This window comes from Notamacropus eugenii, chromosome 1 (genome assembly GCF_028372415.1).
Source record: "Notamacropus eugenii isolate mMacEug1 chromosome 1, mMacEug1.pri_v2, whole genome shotgun sequence".
Taxonomy (NCBI): domain Eukaryota; kingdom Metazoa; phylum Chordata; class Mammalia; order Diprotodontia; family Macropodidae; genus Notamacropus; species Notamacropus eugenii.
In genome coordinates, this window is record NC_092872.1 from 469090534 (window position 1) to 469105585 (window position 15052).

Here is a 15052-nt window from a genome sequence, read left to right on the forward strand (position 1 = left end):
TTCTGTTGGGGAAAAAGGCAGGACATCCCTTGGGTTTAATTTATCCCCACATAATACAAAACAAATGACAAGAGAAAAAAGCAGTAATTTTTTCCAATTTATTTTGTCACTACTGAACACACATTAGTCACACTAGCAGAGCAGGCACCTCAGTGTCATGAAAATTACCTTTGACTCCATCAGGAACCTTTTATTTAAAGGTCCCCAAAAGACATAACCATTAAAAAAAAATACAACTGTAGTTTGCTTTGGGGAAAACAACACACCAAAAAAACTACAAATCATAGTGTTCTGGTCTCCTTTCATCAGACTAATGTGTGCTTCAGTGACAGTATCAGCTTGTAAATCAGTAAGACAGTAGGCTGACTAGCAGTCTCAGTTTATCTTTCACTTAAAAGTGCTCAGTTACTAAACCAGCTCTATATACAATTCCACATTCTAGCATATTTACAACTGAAACCATTGCTTTCAAGACCATTAGTGTTAAACTCTGTCTGCTATATTAGTTGAAATGAATGCAGCTTACCTTGCCTTCAGCATCAGATTTCCTGCTAATCATTCAGCCAATTAGGTTTTTAAAAAGGCTATTTCTGGGAAGAAAAATAAGTTTAAAAGCCCCTTCAAAAATCCCCAATAATTTGGAGTACTCAACTAGATAACCACCCTAAAGAAACTTCTAACAGAAATATTGCATTATTTAAAGAGAAGTCTTCCAAAATTCTGTTAGACCTAGATGTACATGTAAAACACCAAAAATCAGTCTTTGTTCGAGCAGTTTTACTCTTTACAGTCACGGCCATTGGTCAGCTTAACTAGTCCAGAGTCCAGCAGAAAAATTTCTTTCTGCTCTTCTCCCTTCACCAGCAGAAAAGTGCTCGGTGCACCAACATTCAGAAATTCGTTTAAGTTGTTACTGTTTTCTCCTCTTTACTGAAAGGTTGCACTGAGCCAGGCTTTACCCACGACAGGCCAGCGACATGGAGGTTTTTACTATGCTGTTCTTCTGGCTTCTTCTAGGCATAATAAAAAAACAAGGCATTAAAAATTAAAGAAGAGGCAGGCAGAAACAGAAGCCTATAACTTTTCATTTTTTCCCCAAGATATGGAATAGCAGGATCTCATTTTCTATAAGTTATTCAAAATAAGAAAAATGTAAAATTAAATCCTGAGTTAGCCTCAGCTTACAGAGAACTTAGAAAAAATACATATTTTTGCAGGCAGAAACAGAAGCCTATAGCTTTTCATTTTTTCCCCAAGATATGGAATAGCAGGATCTCATTTTCTGGAAAAAGTTATTCAAAATAAGAAAAATATAAAATTAAATCCTGAGTTAGTCTGTTACAGAGAACTTAGAAAACATACATATTTTTAGGAATTAAATCTACCTACTTTCTGAGTCAGCATCTTCTCTCTAGCATCATCATGTACAGAGGGATTCCATGGAGAAAAACTTTGGGAAAGAAGATTCAAGGACTTTAAAAACTTAATAAGTTTTATATGTCAGTTTTTCATTTGCTAGAACATTCATATTCTCAAGTGATATTCTAAAACCAATATTCTTTCCCTCCCTCAGGGATATAAGATTTCTGGAAAATAATTCTAAATGATGGACTTATTTACAGTGCCCTTTATACATCTAAAGCTACTGCTGGCTCAGGAACATAAAGATGTGTCATGATTGTTTGAGCATAACAGAACACCAAAATAATTGTCTGTCATTAACTAACTTCTTAACTAGTCCATGTTGGTTACCGTAGACATCTGTTTGCATCTGTAAAATGAAGGAGGGATTAAATAATGTCTCAAGTATCACCTGGCTTTATATGAAATTTTTATGAGAGTGAAACTCAATGACTGCAAAGCATTATTTGTAATTGTTGAAATTATGTCAAAACTATCCCCTAATGCTGCACTGACATGGAGCTGACCCTGGATTCTAGAAGGCCATGCCAGTGGCAAGTCCTAACAAGCTGAAAGGCCACAAAGATAGGCTTGATGTCTGAGGTTAGAAAAGCATACCTAATGGTAACGAAATTTTTTCGATAGAAAAATGCATGAAAATATCTACTACAGTACAGAATACAAACATGGATGAAGTCACATATTTTAAAGGTGAGATTTGAAACTACAGAAGAAATGACCTAAGTCTTCAAAGAGGTGAACTTTCTCTTAGTTTATACTATATCTTCCCAAAATCCCCAATGTTCTGACTTGATGACACGATCAGTAACTGAAGGCCTATAAATATGCAAGGTACCATAGATAATTGATGCTGACTCTAGTATTTACCAAATAAATGGTAAAATTTTCAGATTCATGGAATCAAACCAGATTTATGACTTGTTTTTCTGCAAAATACATGACAATATGTGGTTTCCCACACAGAAGGTGGGGGGAACCCTATAGCTACCAGCGATTAAACATCACCTGCTAAGCCAAGGACAGAGTAATAAAGGAACAAATACCAAAGTATTCCACAGATGCTTTTAAAGTAGTGGGGGAAGGAAACAGCACGGGAAAAAGGAGGAAAAAAGCATTTACATGGTGCCTACCATGTAACAGGTAATTTTGTGGCTCATAGCTATGTGCTTAACTTTACAAATATTACCTCTTTTGATCCTCACAACCACCTGTGGAGTTAGGTGTTCTTATCCCCATTTTACAGGTGAAGAAACTAAGGCACACAGGTTAAATATCTTGCCCAGGGTCATACAGCTAGTACATGTCTAAGGCTGGATTTGACTTACTGACTCAATATATACACTACACTACCTAGCTGCCTAAAGTAGACAGCTGTCCTAGGACCACATGAGAACAACATGACAATGTAGTAATACAAAATGTCATTTATCTGCATCATATACTAACCTAATTGCATAGGGATCTTCTATTTTAGGCTGATCGAATAAATGAGTGGTACATAGTTGGACACTCTCAACCACTTTACTTTTAAAAAGTTGAACATCCTTTTCATACCTACATTTAGAAAAAAAAATTTTCAACTCAGTAAATATAGCTTAACACTCAATTTCATCATACAACATTGAAAAGGTTACATACAATACTGCAGCCTCAGGGTTCAAAGGGGTAGTTGTATCAATCTTGTAGAAAACTCGTCGTGCATACATCAGTACTTGCCAAATGTGATTATGGTTCCTCCTAAAAAAGGAATGGGAAGTTATTACCAAGGCTTTCTCATGCAATATTATATCATTAAGAAAAAAAGTACTAACCTCCATTTTGCAAATGCTCTCTTCACATCCAATTCACCTGAGATGGGATCAACTAGTGGGTGGAAAACGGGGATATCAAACACCAAGCGCTACATTTAAAGAGAAATGGCACAAATTAAAACATTAACATTTATCAGACCAGGAAGATAAAAAACATAGAATAATAAATCAGAAGAAGAATATCATTACACTCTTAAACTCAAGAAGAGCCGATGTGAGTATGGGAAACCATTATTACTTTTAGTGTTTTTCTTTTAAGCTAACGGTTGAGAAGTTTAAGGAAAACCACCATAAAAGGAAAGCCATCTTAGTGGAACAACTATTCTTCCCATCACATAGTAAATGTCCTACTGTAGTATCTCCGAGTAAGAGGAACATGCTGAGCTGAGCTCAGACAACCTCAGGACTGCAAGCAACCTCTCAAAGGCCATCTAGTCCAACTCGTACTTAAATAACAATCTTTTCTACAATATATGAAATAAGTAGTCAGATTTCAAGTGAGGAATAAGGTGGCAGCTCTATCTACCATTTTTAGACTAATTTTAAGGACTTTTCCCTTTACATCATGCCAAAATCTGCTCTCTGCAACTACTCATTACTCTTACCTTAACCCCCTGAAACTAGCAGAGTAAGTCTGATTCCTTTTCAAATATTTGAAGTTATGATATAACAAAGTAGTAAATACCACTTTGGGATAAAATGGAGATAAGCTTTTTAGAAAACTGAAGCATTAAGGACTAAGTCAGGAAGTGAATAATTAGCCCTCAATAAGTCTACAAGCAACAACATGGATTGGTAGATACAAAGCTTCATACTACTTACTGGACAATCACCATCTGGGTAGTTATCTGGGATATAAACTGTAAACTTAAATACTCCATCTTGATAAAGTCCATTCCGTATGAATATTACTCCAAACCACACTGTCAAAGAAAAAGTTGTCTTAAATTTATATATTAAAAAAAAAAAAGTGACCCTACTGGAAATGAGAAGAAAGAATCCATATCTTACTTAATGCAGAGCGGTAAGATGGCTGCACATAGACACCAGGCAACTTCTGCTTCACAACCAAGGTGCTGGAATGGAAGCATTAGATGGAAACATTAACTTATGTGAATATAAACTGCATTTACAGATGACAGCCTCACAGTCATCAGCTGGGCAAACACACCAGATGATTACCAACATACGGCAGTCACTGCCAGTATGACAGTGGTGAGTGAGGCCAAACTACACAGAAGAGGAGAAACAAACTCCTTGGTTAGCATGTGAACATGCCCATTGCTTTTGCATAACCAGGAGAGCACACATAGGTTTCAGTGCCCAACTAACTGGTTTACTTCCTAAGTGGGAGAAAAAAACAAAATAAATGAACATCACTGGGAGCAGCATGAACTGGAAAATTATTTCAGATTAAGAAATTAGTTCCTGAATGGAAAAATGAAAATGAGTTTAACTGATGACACTACCTCTCTCCAAAATGTTACACATCTGTGAACGAAATGACCTTCTAAGTTTAGTACACTGAACTAACTACTACCTTGCACAGAGTGGAATAAATACTTGTTGAAATGAATAAATTTTAAAAAAATAAAAAATAGCAATTAATAAATCTTGGACATACTCATTCCAATTACATTTGGGATAATTACTATATTCAAGTGACTCTTGCTTTGTTTCAACATAAAAGCCTGTATATATTTACATACAAATATCCCCAAACAAGAAATTTACTTTAGTTTTAAAGATTAAAGAATTATGTCTTGGTATTTCCTATTTAGCTGACATTTTAAAGCTCATCACAACTCTTGAAAATTCGTAAGGTGCAAGAGACCAGCACTGGAATAAAAGTCAGTTTTAAATTTGCAAAGTGCTCGATGAGAAGAGGTGCCATAAGAGTATAAGTTGCAAAGAGCTCCTCAAAATGAGATGCTAAGTCTAAGAAAACTGAAATCTATGGGCCTTGGTATGAACAGAACAGCTCATGCATGAATATGTAAAATACTAGCCTTTAAAAATTTTTTTTTTTTAAATGAATACATTTGCCTTCAAGAACCTCAGAGACCTATCCATATCTAAGGAAAAGAAAAGTCATGATCTGGTTTATTTACTTCCCCTTGCTGACCATTCTTTTTTCTCTTGTATTCTATATCCTTAGCACCCAGCACAGTATGTGGCATATAGCAGGGGCTTGAGAAATGCTTGTTGGTGATTAAATTAAAGCACTGAGTACATGTAGGACCATGACAGACCACCCTGAGAAGGGTAACAATATCTAGTGTCTTTTAAAAAATTAAACTGCTAATTTCTTGAATTTCAGTAGGAAATAAGTTGCTTTCCCTTATTTTATTACTCTTACTATATATTTTTTTCAATTTCAACCTGCTTATATTTAATAAAAACTATTTTGCAGTAATATGTTTATCAAATAGTTCATTTTCTAAGCATGTCAACAGGACAGTAACCACTCATAACTACCACAAGATTTGCCAGATCAAATGATTACCGTGTTCTAGCACAAAATAAAGATGTAGTCACCATAACAGATGTCTGTCTGTTCAACTCACTGCCTAGCTTCAAGAAACAATAATCTGATTATACAATATTACTAAGTCACACCCAATCACAATTACACTGGAATTTCAAGCATCAATCTAACTATTATATTACTGACAGGTTGTTTCAGTGCTCCTTAAATGATGGGTATAAATGAATGAACTCTTCATGGTTCCCCCTTAGGACCACAGATCTAGAGCTGGAAAAGAACTAAAGTTATCTAGTCCTTATTTTTAGAAATAGAGAAACTGAGACCCCAAAAAAAGTCCTTTGCCTGTAGTCCTAACAAGTAGTAAGAAAAAACCTGGGACCTGTGATTGTAAGTTCAATACACTTTCCACTGATCCTCTTCTTTCTCCTCTCTCTTCCAAAATAAACTGCTTCATTAGATTATAGGCTGAAAGAAGGCTATTAATGTTCTTCACAGGAATCTCCTATGTGAACAATGAATAACTTGAATCCTGTCTTAAAAGCCCAATAGAAAGGCATGCTAAAGGCAAATTTCTGCCCCATTAGCAACGACTAGAAAATTAACAACTTTTCTTCTAAATTTTATTTCCCAGTTACACACAAGCTCAACTAGAAGTGATTACATTTCATAGAGTCTATGTAGGTAACATAACACATACTTAGCTAAAAGGATATTATCACATCACTGGCAATAAAGTTTCAAGCACACATTCAGACTTATTTGCAAAAGATGTTAAAGGTTTTATGAGAACTACATTTAGCAATTTTCCCAAAACAATCTTCATTATTTACTTTTGGGCCCCCCCTTCAGAATTTAATCCAAATAGTTTGTGAAGAACATACAATTCAGCAAGAAGGGAATATTCCAAGTAGAATGGTCCATAAGAGGCATGTGTGCCATTTGTTGACTGCGCTGCAGGGGCAGGAGATGTAGGTTTAGTTATCGGCAGAGCATTTTTAGGAATAGAAGGCAGCTGTTTCTTTGGAGCAGTTCGTGGCGGACTAATTTTCAGGTCCCCAGTCACTGTCTTCTCTTCACCATCAGATCGCTATAAGAGACAGTTTTGAGAACATTTAGTAGAATGACTTCTCAGATATGCAATTTTAGTTCTATGATCTGAAAGTTAGGATTGGGCTTTCACAAAATTTTAAGGTTATAATCAAAAAAATATTTAAGATACCTGTGGGCAAGCAGGTTTTTTACAGTAAAAATTAAAAGTTGAAATAATTTGAAATTACATTAAAAAAACTTTCCTCACTTCCTCCTCCCTCCATCCTTTAAAAACCACTATTCCTGCAAGACTGACTATAAGGCAATGACACTGTCAAAAATGAGGACAAAAGATGATTTAAAATTATGGGCAACCTCAGTATAAATGGTTTAGTCATATTTTCCCATTAAGTTTGCTTTTAGTAGCTGTAATATATATGTAATCTATTACTAAACATTTTATATTCTACCACCATTCAAAATCCAGATGACTTCTCCTATACTTAGATGGTACTAAAAGGCAAATAAGAAGCTGAACACTAAGTAAGTAGTTGGGAATGACTGAAATTAGTTACCACCTGATGATGTTGGGCACTCATGTTAGAGACAAAAGAGTGAAGTTAATTTCTCACTTGCCTGAGTCTGAATTTGATCCTGTTCCTAATGGGTAGGTTTCCACATTTTGAATATCACCAGGATAACTGTCACCCTTAGTCAAAGACAAAGGCCTAAATGAGTCATAGTGACTAAACTATTCAGCTCAGAGCTTCCTTGGGTCAGGTACCATCAAAGACTGAATTTTGGACAAAGTTAAAATCCTCCCTTAAGAGCATTATTGAATTTCATTCTGTTGAACAAGAGGGAATGAGTGAGGTCTCAAATTTTACAAGTCTTCAATTCTAAATCAAGTATGATAGGATCTACCAAGACTGATCTTTCCTCAGGATTCTCTAAACTTGCACTAAACTCCTACACATATAAAAAACTCCTCAAATATGTGCAATGAGTGGGTTTCGATTCAGTTGTGCGGTAGCTACCTAGTTGTTACATAAAATATGTAGATATGAGCTAGATAATATTTTTTAAATTGTGACATCAATTTTTTCTCTGTAAAACACATTTATAATCACATTTAGTTACTACAAGATTTCTCCAATACAACTTTTTCATACAACTCTTAAAGGGGAGCTTTGTATTTTATGGTAGATTCTAATACAGTTCTCGGATATATAAAGAAATAGATTTTCATAATAAATTAGTACGGTTTCACCTTGCGTGCAGAACCTGTAGACATGCTCCAGAAAGGGTTCATAACGTGTATTCCAAGCAAAGAAATTAAATCCTCTGTCATCAAACTGTCAAGCCCTCAAGATTCACTTTCCACCTTTAAAAAGGATAAGGAAAAAGACATCAATACAGATATTAAAGATTTCTGAAATAGTCAAGAATTCTGAAATTAAGAAATAAGTATTTAATTCAAATTAAAAAATAGCATTTTTTCCCCACTCAAAAGTCAGTTTGTAAAACATGATCTTTTGTCATTTTTCTTTAATCTGTTAAAAATTCCACCCCCACCCCCTGCTGGCCTCAGTCTCTCCCTATCCTATTTATTCATTCATTGTTCAAACCACTTTTTCTCTAGGGAGAACGTGTCACCATGTATGTAGTGATATTGTGGTCCACTTCACATTTGTGCTAGACATACAAAAAATATGTACATTTTAGTTTATTTGTTTGTTATACAGCTATTAAAGTAAAATTGAGCACAGTCATGTAATTTAGGCACAAGCTGACTGATTCACTGCACTATAATTGTTATTTAAACATTTGTTAAACATGGGCCATCCCATTTCTGAATGTTTTCTCATTCAGAGAGATGTACAGTTAAAGGGTAATAATAACTATTCACATTTATAAGGTTTTGCAAGTGCTCTCTTCACAAGCACCCTATGTGGGTAAGTAGTGCAAATATCTTTATTTTACAGATAAGGAAACAGAAGTTTTTAAGAGTACACAGCTAAAAATGGCAATGCTCAAATCAGAATCCAGGTCTCCTGTCCAGATACAGTGATCCTTTTAAAATACCACAAAATCCTTGACTTTATATTTTTCACATTATCATTTCAACAAAATGACTGCACATCTCCTGAAAATATGGAAACTTTTCAGTCACTTAAGGAATGTGAATTAACTAAAAGTGTTGGGTATGAGACTAGTTACAGTTAAGCTAGAACAGTACAAATATCATCTGATTTTACTAACAAAAGCGGCAGAAGCATTACTGTCTTCCAACCAGTGTTCCAAATAGCAGATAGGAAAACAACATGCTGTCTCAAGGGATATTAAGTCAGCAGGTCATTTACTAAAAATACAAAGGAAGAGGAGAATGACAAGAAGCCAAAAGAAGCCAAACTGAATAATTAGAACAGAAAGTAAAGACTTTGGTGAACTTTGGTGCTCTTTCTAATCCTGATTAGTGAGATCTAGGTAGGAACTCACTCAAACTAATTAACTGTAAAAATGTGTGTAAAACTCAAATAAACATGGGCAGTGTTTTACTAAATCAGTAAGTATCCAGGCTTTGTAAATAACCGTGCCAGCCAATATCTGCACTCAGTAATAGCTAATGTCTCCCCATCTACACTATAAGTTTTTTGAATGTAAAAATTATAAATTCTATATCTTCCTACAGCACTTTAAATATAGCCAACATTCGAATATTTGTTGGCAGGCAACAAGGACCTCAGCATTACTTAGGTTATACTGCATAAAATTAGTAATTTGGCATCAGCAGTAGGTCTACATTTACCTGCTAAATGGATGTAATTAAAAGATATCAAATGTTTCCTTTAAAACCATGTATGTGTATGTACACACACACATACATGTATACACATATACACAAACATGTATGCATGAACTCCTGTCATTCCCATCTGTAGAGGGCAAACAATCCTTAGCTGAGTTACTTCTGAGAAGTAATTAAATCCAATAATCAAATCACTGAAGTGTGATGATCCTGGGAGTTAAGTCTCAATTTTCCTAACGTATTAGGTTATATCGGAAAAGTAATATAATCTCTTTTCACTCTTCAAAAGTGGATGCATAAGACATAAAAAATATGTATATAGATGTGATCATCAATCAATAAACATTGACTAATCTCCTATGACACTGTGATAAGTACTGTGAGTACAAAGAAAGGAAAAACATAATCCCTGCCCTCTACAAGCTCAAAATTTAATGAGTGCTCTCCAAATTATACACAAAAAGCAACAGGTCATGAGGATGGTAAGGGAATTATAAATTATGCCATACTGAACTGGAGATGTTTACCCTGGAGAAAAACTGAAAGCAGAGTTCCAGAGAGAAAGGTTAATGAAAGATTAAAGTAAGGAAAAACTTCCTAATACTTGGTGTTCGGTACTGGTACAGAAGTAGTAGAGTTTCAGTCTCTGAAGTCTTAATACACAAAAACGCAGATGATATGTGTGGGTTTATTTTATACCCTCCAACTTTGCTGATGTGGTAAATAATTCAATTACTTATTCAGTCGACTTTTTGGGATTCTCTAAATCATATCATTTGAAAAAAGTGATAGTTTTGTTTCTTCTTTGTCTATGCATATTCCTTCTAGTTTTTTTTTCTGGTCTTATTGCTTAATAGTGATAATGGACAGCCCTGCTTCTAGTGTCTCTGAAGTTTTCAAGCAAAGGATAGATGACCACTTGTTAGAGATCTTTTGTTGTGAAGGATTAGATTCCTGTTCAGCTACAGCTTGAAATGGATAAACCAACTCTTATAGATTCTGTAAAATAAGCAGCACTTAACACCTGCTTTCCTGAAATTGCTGCTAAGACTAAAGTTGACCCAAAGGCACTGCTACTTCCGGTCAGCTACTGCATGCCTCCCAATCATTCACGTATAGCCCATTTCAAAGCTGTATTTTCAATACGCCTTTGAAAACTAAAATAGTTGGTGATTCTAGAATTGTGCAAAATGAAAAAGAATCTTGTAAATCATTAATAGTTACTCCCTCATTCTACAAAAGAGAAAACTGAGGCCCAGAAAAAGGAAATGACTTTACTCCCTTTTTTCCTTGAAAGCAAGGTCTGAATGATTTCTATTTTTGCCCCAGTTCCTAGCTAAGCACCTTAGCCCATATTAGGTGCTTATTGTTCAATGAATCCAAACTAAATTGTTTTTAAGGGCCTAAAACCAGTCAGCAGCAGCACTGAATCTAGAACCCAGGTGTACTATAACCCAGTCCAGTGCTCCTTCTATAATACTATACTACAAAGCATAGAAAACAGCTTTTTAATTTCATCTTTTTTCAGTAATAAAAAGTACTACAATAAAAGCTACCTAAAAGTTTACAAAGCACTTTACATGACATCTCATTTGATCTTCACAATAACCCTGTGAGGTAGGAGCTATTATTCTTCTCATTTTACAGGTAAGAAGAGGTTAGGTGACTCGCTCAAGGTCACATAACTATTAATGTCTGAGGAAGGATTCAAACTCCAAGTCCAACACTTTGTCCACCATACCAAACTATTTGTCAGGAGCAGTTAGCAACCAAAACACCTGGAAAACTTATGGTTCTCATCCTTTAATGAAAGCTGCAACAGGATGGTAGTAAAAGACAGGAGAGCTTTTAGTAACAACTAAATTCAAAAGATGAAGAAACAAGTATCACTCATTTTTGCTTGAAGCATTTTAATTGACTGTCAAAATAAATCTGATCTTCCCCTTTAGTAAGAGGCTGAGAAAGGATTCTATCTTGGCCAGCCTTATGTGATGACCCTGAATAGGCAAAATAAAAACTGTAACCTCCTGTAGAAATATGCAGTTCCTTGGAACTTGATACATTTCTCAAAGTAACTTTTAGAAAATGACTTTTCAAATGGCAAGGGGCCATGTTCTCTACATTCCAGTCACACTGGACTACTTAGTTATTCCTTACACTTGACATGGCATTTCCCACCCCTGTGCAGAGCTGTTTACCATACCTGAGAATATACTCTGCTGCCTCAGCCAAGCCTCTCAGAATTACTATCATCAAGATTTAACTCAGGTGCCACCTCTTCCATTTAGACTTCTATAATTGAGTCCTCTCTCCCTCCTTAAAAGACCTTGAGACCTCCTTAAAAGACATGTCTTTTTTTTTTTAATGGTCCTGACCTGTGACATCAAGCAGATCGACACCTTTCTTTGCAAATCTAGACTCAGTTACCTAGGGACACAGAGTCCCCAAGCAACATGGGTAGTATGTCAGATGCAGGACCTCTAAACCAGTTCTCCAGTAAATCAGGCTGCCTCTTCTCCTTGATAAAACGTAAACTCCTTGAGCGCAAGGGACTCTGTCATTTAAAACATCTTTGTAGCCCGAAGTTTTAATAAACATTTGCTGAATTCAAAAGAAATAAAACGAAAACCATAACCCAGCACTATGGGTTGTCCGAAACGGCGTTGTTTACAGCCACTCTAGTTTTTGCCCAGAAGCAAACCTCTGGCATTTTCTCTAAGGGACATTAACAGCATAGGGTGGAAACTGTTTCCCTGTATGCAAAGAATCTAGCTAAACCTGTAAGTGTGGCAAGCTAATGAGTGCATTCTTGTCTTCCAACTTTAACTAGATGGTATGAGCCAGTGAACAGGGCATCATAAATTACTGTGTATCTTTTGTAAACTACCTTAATCATGTGGTCTGAGGGGGATGGGGAAGGAAGAGTACAATTCATTCACTGAAATCAGGAGGAAAAAAATTCAGCCAGACCCTGGAGAGGGCAAAGGCTCCAAAGTACGTCAAATCCCAGAGACGATGAAACAGCATAACGAAAACTCTGGCTGGGAAAACATCCCTAGAAACATTTCAACCCCAAGGAGAAAGAGACACCCAAGCCAGAAAGACATAACGAAATCAAGAAATAAACAACCCCACGGAGGTAGCAAAGAGGGACAAGGAGGAGGAGAGACACACTCGGATAGGACTGTGCTCCGCCCGAGCCAGCCCACGCCAGCCTCCTCGGGCCGGCCTCCCGCTGCAGGGAGCTGCGGGGCCTTCCCGGGCCAGCCCAGGCTGCCGCCCTCGGTCCCTCTCCCGGCGGCCCTGCATTCGCGGGGCTCCCTGGGCCCAGGACCCCGTCGGGCTCGCAGGGACACGGGTTACCAGGGCCTCTCAGGCGCCGCGCCCTCCCCGGGGCCTGGGCGCACTGGGACCCCCGCGCCGGGGCGAACCGAGGTCTCCAGAGCAGGTGCCTGGGAAGAAAAGGAGGGGGAGAGAGGGAAGCGCCGACAGGTGCCCCCGGCCCCGGAGCGGCCCCGCCTCCGTGTCCCTGCACGGCCGCCGTGCGTACGGAGGGGGCAGTGCCGGGGACCGACCGCGGGGTAAGGAGGAGAAGCAGTTACGGGAGGGAGGGGGAAAAGGGGCTCCCTGGGGTCGTCGCTCCCACTCCGCGCGGGGGTTGCTTACCGGACGGCCCGGCGGCTGGCCCCAGTCCGGCCCCCGGTGCCTCAGAACAGCGTCCTCCCCCGAGCGCCGCAGCTGCCCGACACCATCTCCGGCCGCAGCGCTCGGCCCGCCCCCCCCGCGCCGCCGTCCTTCTCCCCTCCCTCAGAGTTTGACTCCGCCCCACTCGGGAAAAAGCCACACACTTCCGCCTAAGCTTTGTTTGTTAAGTGGTGGCCGCACCTGCCGGTCAAGAGCGATCTTCCGGGAGCCTGGGGATGGCTGGCCCACCCTCCTGCCAATCAAACCCGCCCCCTTCCCCAAGGGCGGCACCTGGGCGCAGGATTACGCAACAGCGTCGGAGGGTGAGGGGGCTGAGAACTGTCACTCACGGAGGGGGGGCGGGGGTAACAACCCCTCCCAACGGGCGAAAGGGAGAGAGAGCAGAAAAGTAGGAAATGGGTGGCTGAGCGTGATTGGTCTAAGGTTCCGTCAATCCCAGAGGAGACACGCCCAAAGGTTTATGCCGGCGCAAAGTCCCAGCCAGTCAGGAAGGCGATTCCCATTTTCTCACACTGAACTGGGCTGGGCGTGGGGGCGTGGGGGCGTGGCCTAGGGGCGTGTCCACGTGTCTTGGGCGTGGGCCTGCCGCTTCCAGCTGGAGGGACTTCTGGGTCAGTGTGGAGGGTTTGCGGCTTCAGCTTCTGCTCCGCTATCCCTGTAGTGGGTGTTGGTACCGCAAGCCAAGGTTCGGGCTCTGACCCGCGCTGAGCGCCCAGGAGGAGCTGGAGCTGTGTCTCTGCTTCCCGTCGCCTGCGGTTATGGTGTGCAGCCTTGGAAGCCACCCCTGAACCACCTGCAAAGTTTCAGTAAAGGAAGGATAGCAACTTTCACATGCATGGCACTTTTAAGGTTTGCAAAGCTGGTTCTCAAGGAATAACTATTTTGGCCTGAACGCCTGAAATTTTTTTTGAGGTCCCATGGTATGTTAAAGGCACTGAAGGGAGTCAGAAAATGATTTCAGTCCTTTCGCTGCCAATTACAGGCTTTAAGAACTTGGGGAAAGTGAAATAACTGCTCTAGGCCTCAGTTACCATATTTGTAAAAATAAGGGGACAGACTATCCGTGTTCTACAACTATGATTCTGGATGAGCTTCCTTTCCCTTTCTCAAAAGTCCAGCCTCCCGGACTGCTTCCTAGTGTTCTGAGCAGGAATATTCCAGAGCTTACAAACCCATTTTTTCTGTCAGAGTATGCATAGAAAATGTAAAGTTATTTGAATGTCAATCTGAGATGAAGTAAAGAAAAAAGTAATTGACAAGGAAAATAAAGCATTATGGCCCCTGAAACTAAATATATTTTGAGGTTGTACTTCTGCTTACGTTAATAATTATATCAATTTTTTACAAGGTGGTGAGGTGGAAAGAGTGCAGAATTTATTACATATGTCACTTTATAGGTCCCATCTGCAAAATGATGCTGAACTAGATGATCTCTGTGGTTGCTTCCAGTTCTATATCCTATGTCCATTATTTTGGTAAATACATGTCTGAGATTCTAAAATGATTTGCCCAAGCATCTCTTAGTCATGACACATTAAAATTAGTAACAGAGCTAGGTTTAGAACATAGGCCTTTGTAGTCCCCGTCCTAGAATTCTTTCTACTATATTTCCTCATAAATTATTGATAGTGGGGGAATTAAAATTTGATTACTTAGCTGCCCAAGCCTCTGACAAAATAATGCTAAGACAATCAGAATTTCAAGGTTAAAAGAGACTTTAGTGATCATCTAGCAACTCCTTCATTTTACAGATAAAACAAGCCCATAGAAGGGAAGCAACTTTCTTAA

The 15052-nt window shown here is 38.8% G+C and overlaps 1 protein-coding gene and 1 long non-coding RNA gene across 4 annotated transcripts in view; one reads left to right on the top strand and one right to left on the bottom strand.

Moving 5' to 3' along the window:
• Window positions 1-84: 84 nt before the first annotated feature.
• Window positions 85-13661, bottom strand: AKTIP (AKT interacting protein). Of its 3 annotated transcripts, none has more exons than XM_072632223.1 (10): window positions 13445-13661; window positions 8021-8134; window positions 6603-6808; window positions 4245-4309; window positions 4056-4156; window positions 3234-3322; window positions 3061-3159; window positions 2869-2976; window positions 1390-1450; window positions 85-1013 (listed from the first exon to the last, which is right to left on the bottom strand). In XM_072632223.1, exons 2-10 carry the CDS (start codon window positions 8099-8101, stop codon window positions 903-905), a joined length of 921 nt encoding a protein of 306 aa, XP_072488324.1. In that variant the 5' UTR covers window positions 8102-8134; window positions 13445-13661; the 3' UTR covers window positions 85-902. The 3 variants fall into 3 exon arrangements, with proteins under 3 accessions (XP_072488324.1, XP_072488325.1, XP_072488323.1); XM_072632224.1 differs by lacking the exon at window positions 13445-13661 and adding an exon at window positions 13226-13381 and having other exon boundaries at window positions 85-1010; XM_072632222.1 differs by lacking the exon at window positions 13445-13661 and adding an exon at window positions 13226-13381.
• Window positions 13662-13881: 220 nt separating this feature from the next.
• Window positions 13882-15052, top strand: part of LOC140519327 (uncharacterized) — a 31922-nt gene continuing 30751 nt past the window's right edge. Inside the window, exon 1 of the long non-coding RNA XR_011972180.1 lies at window positions 13882-14113. This is a non-coding gene — a long non-coding RNA (uncharacterized lncRNA). The remainder of the gene's footprint in view (window positions 14114-15052) is intronic.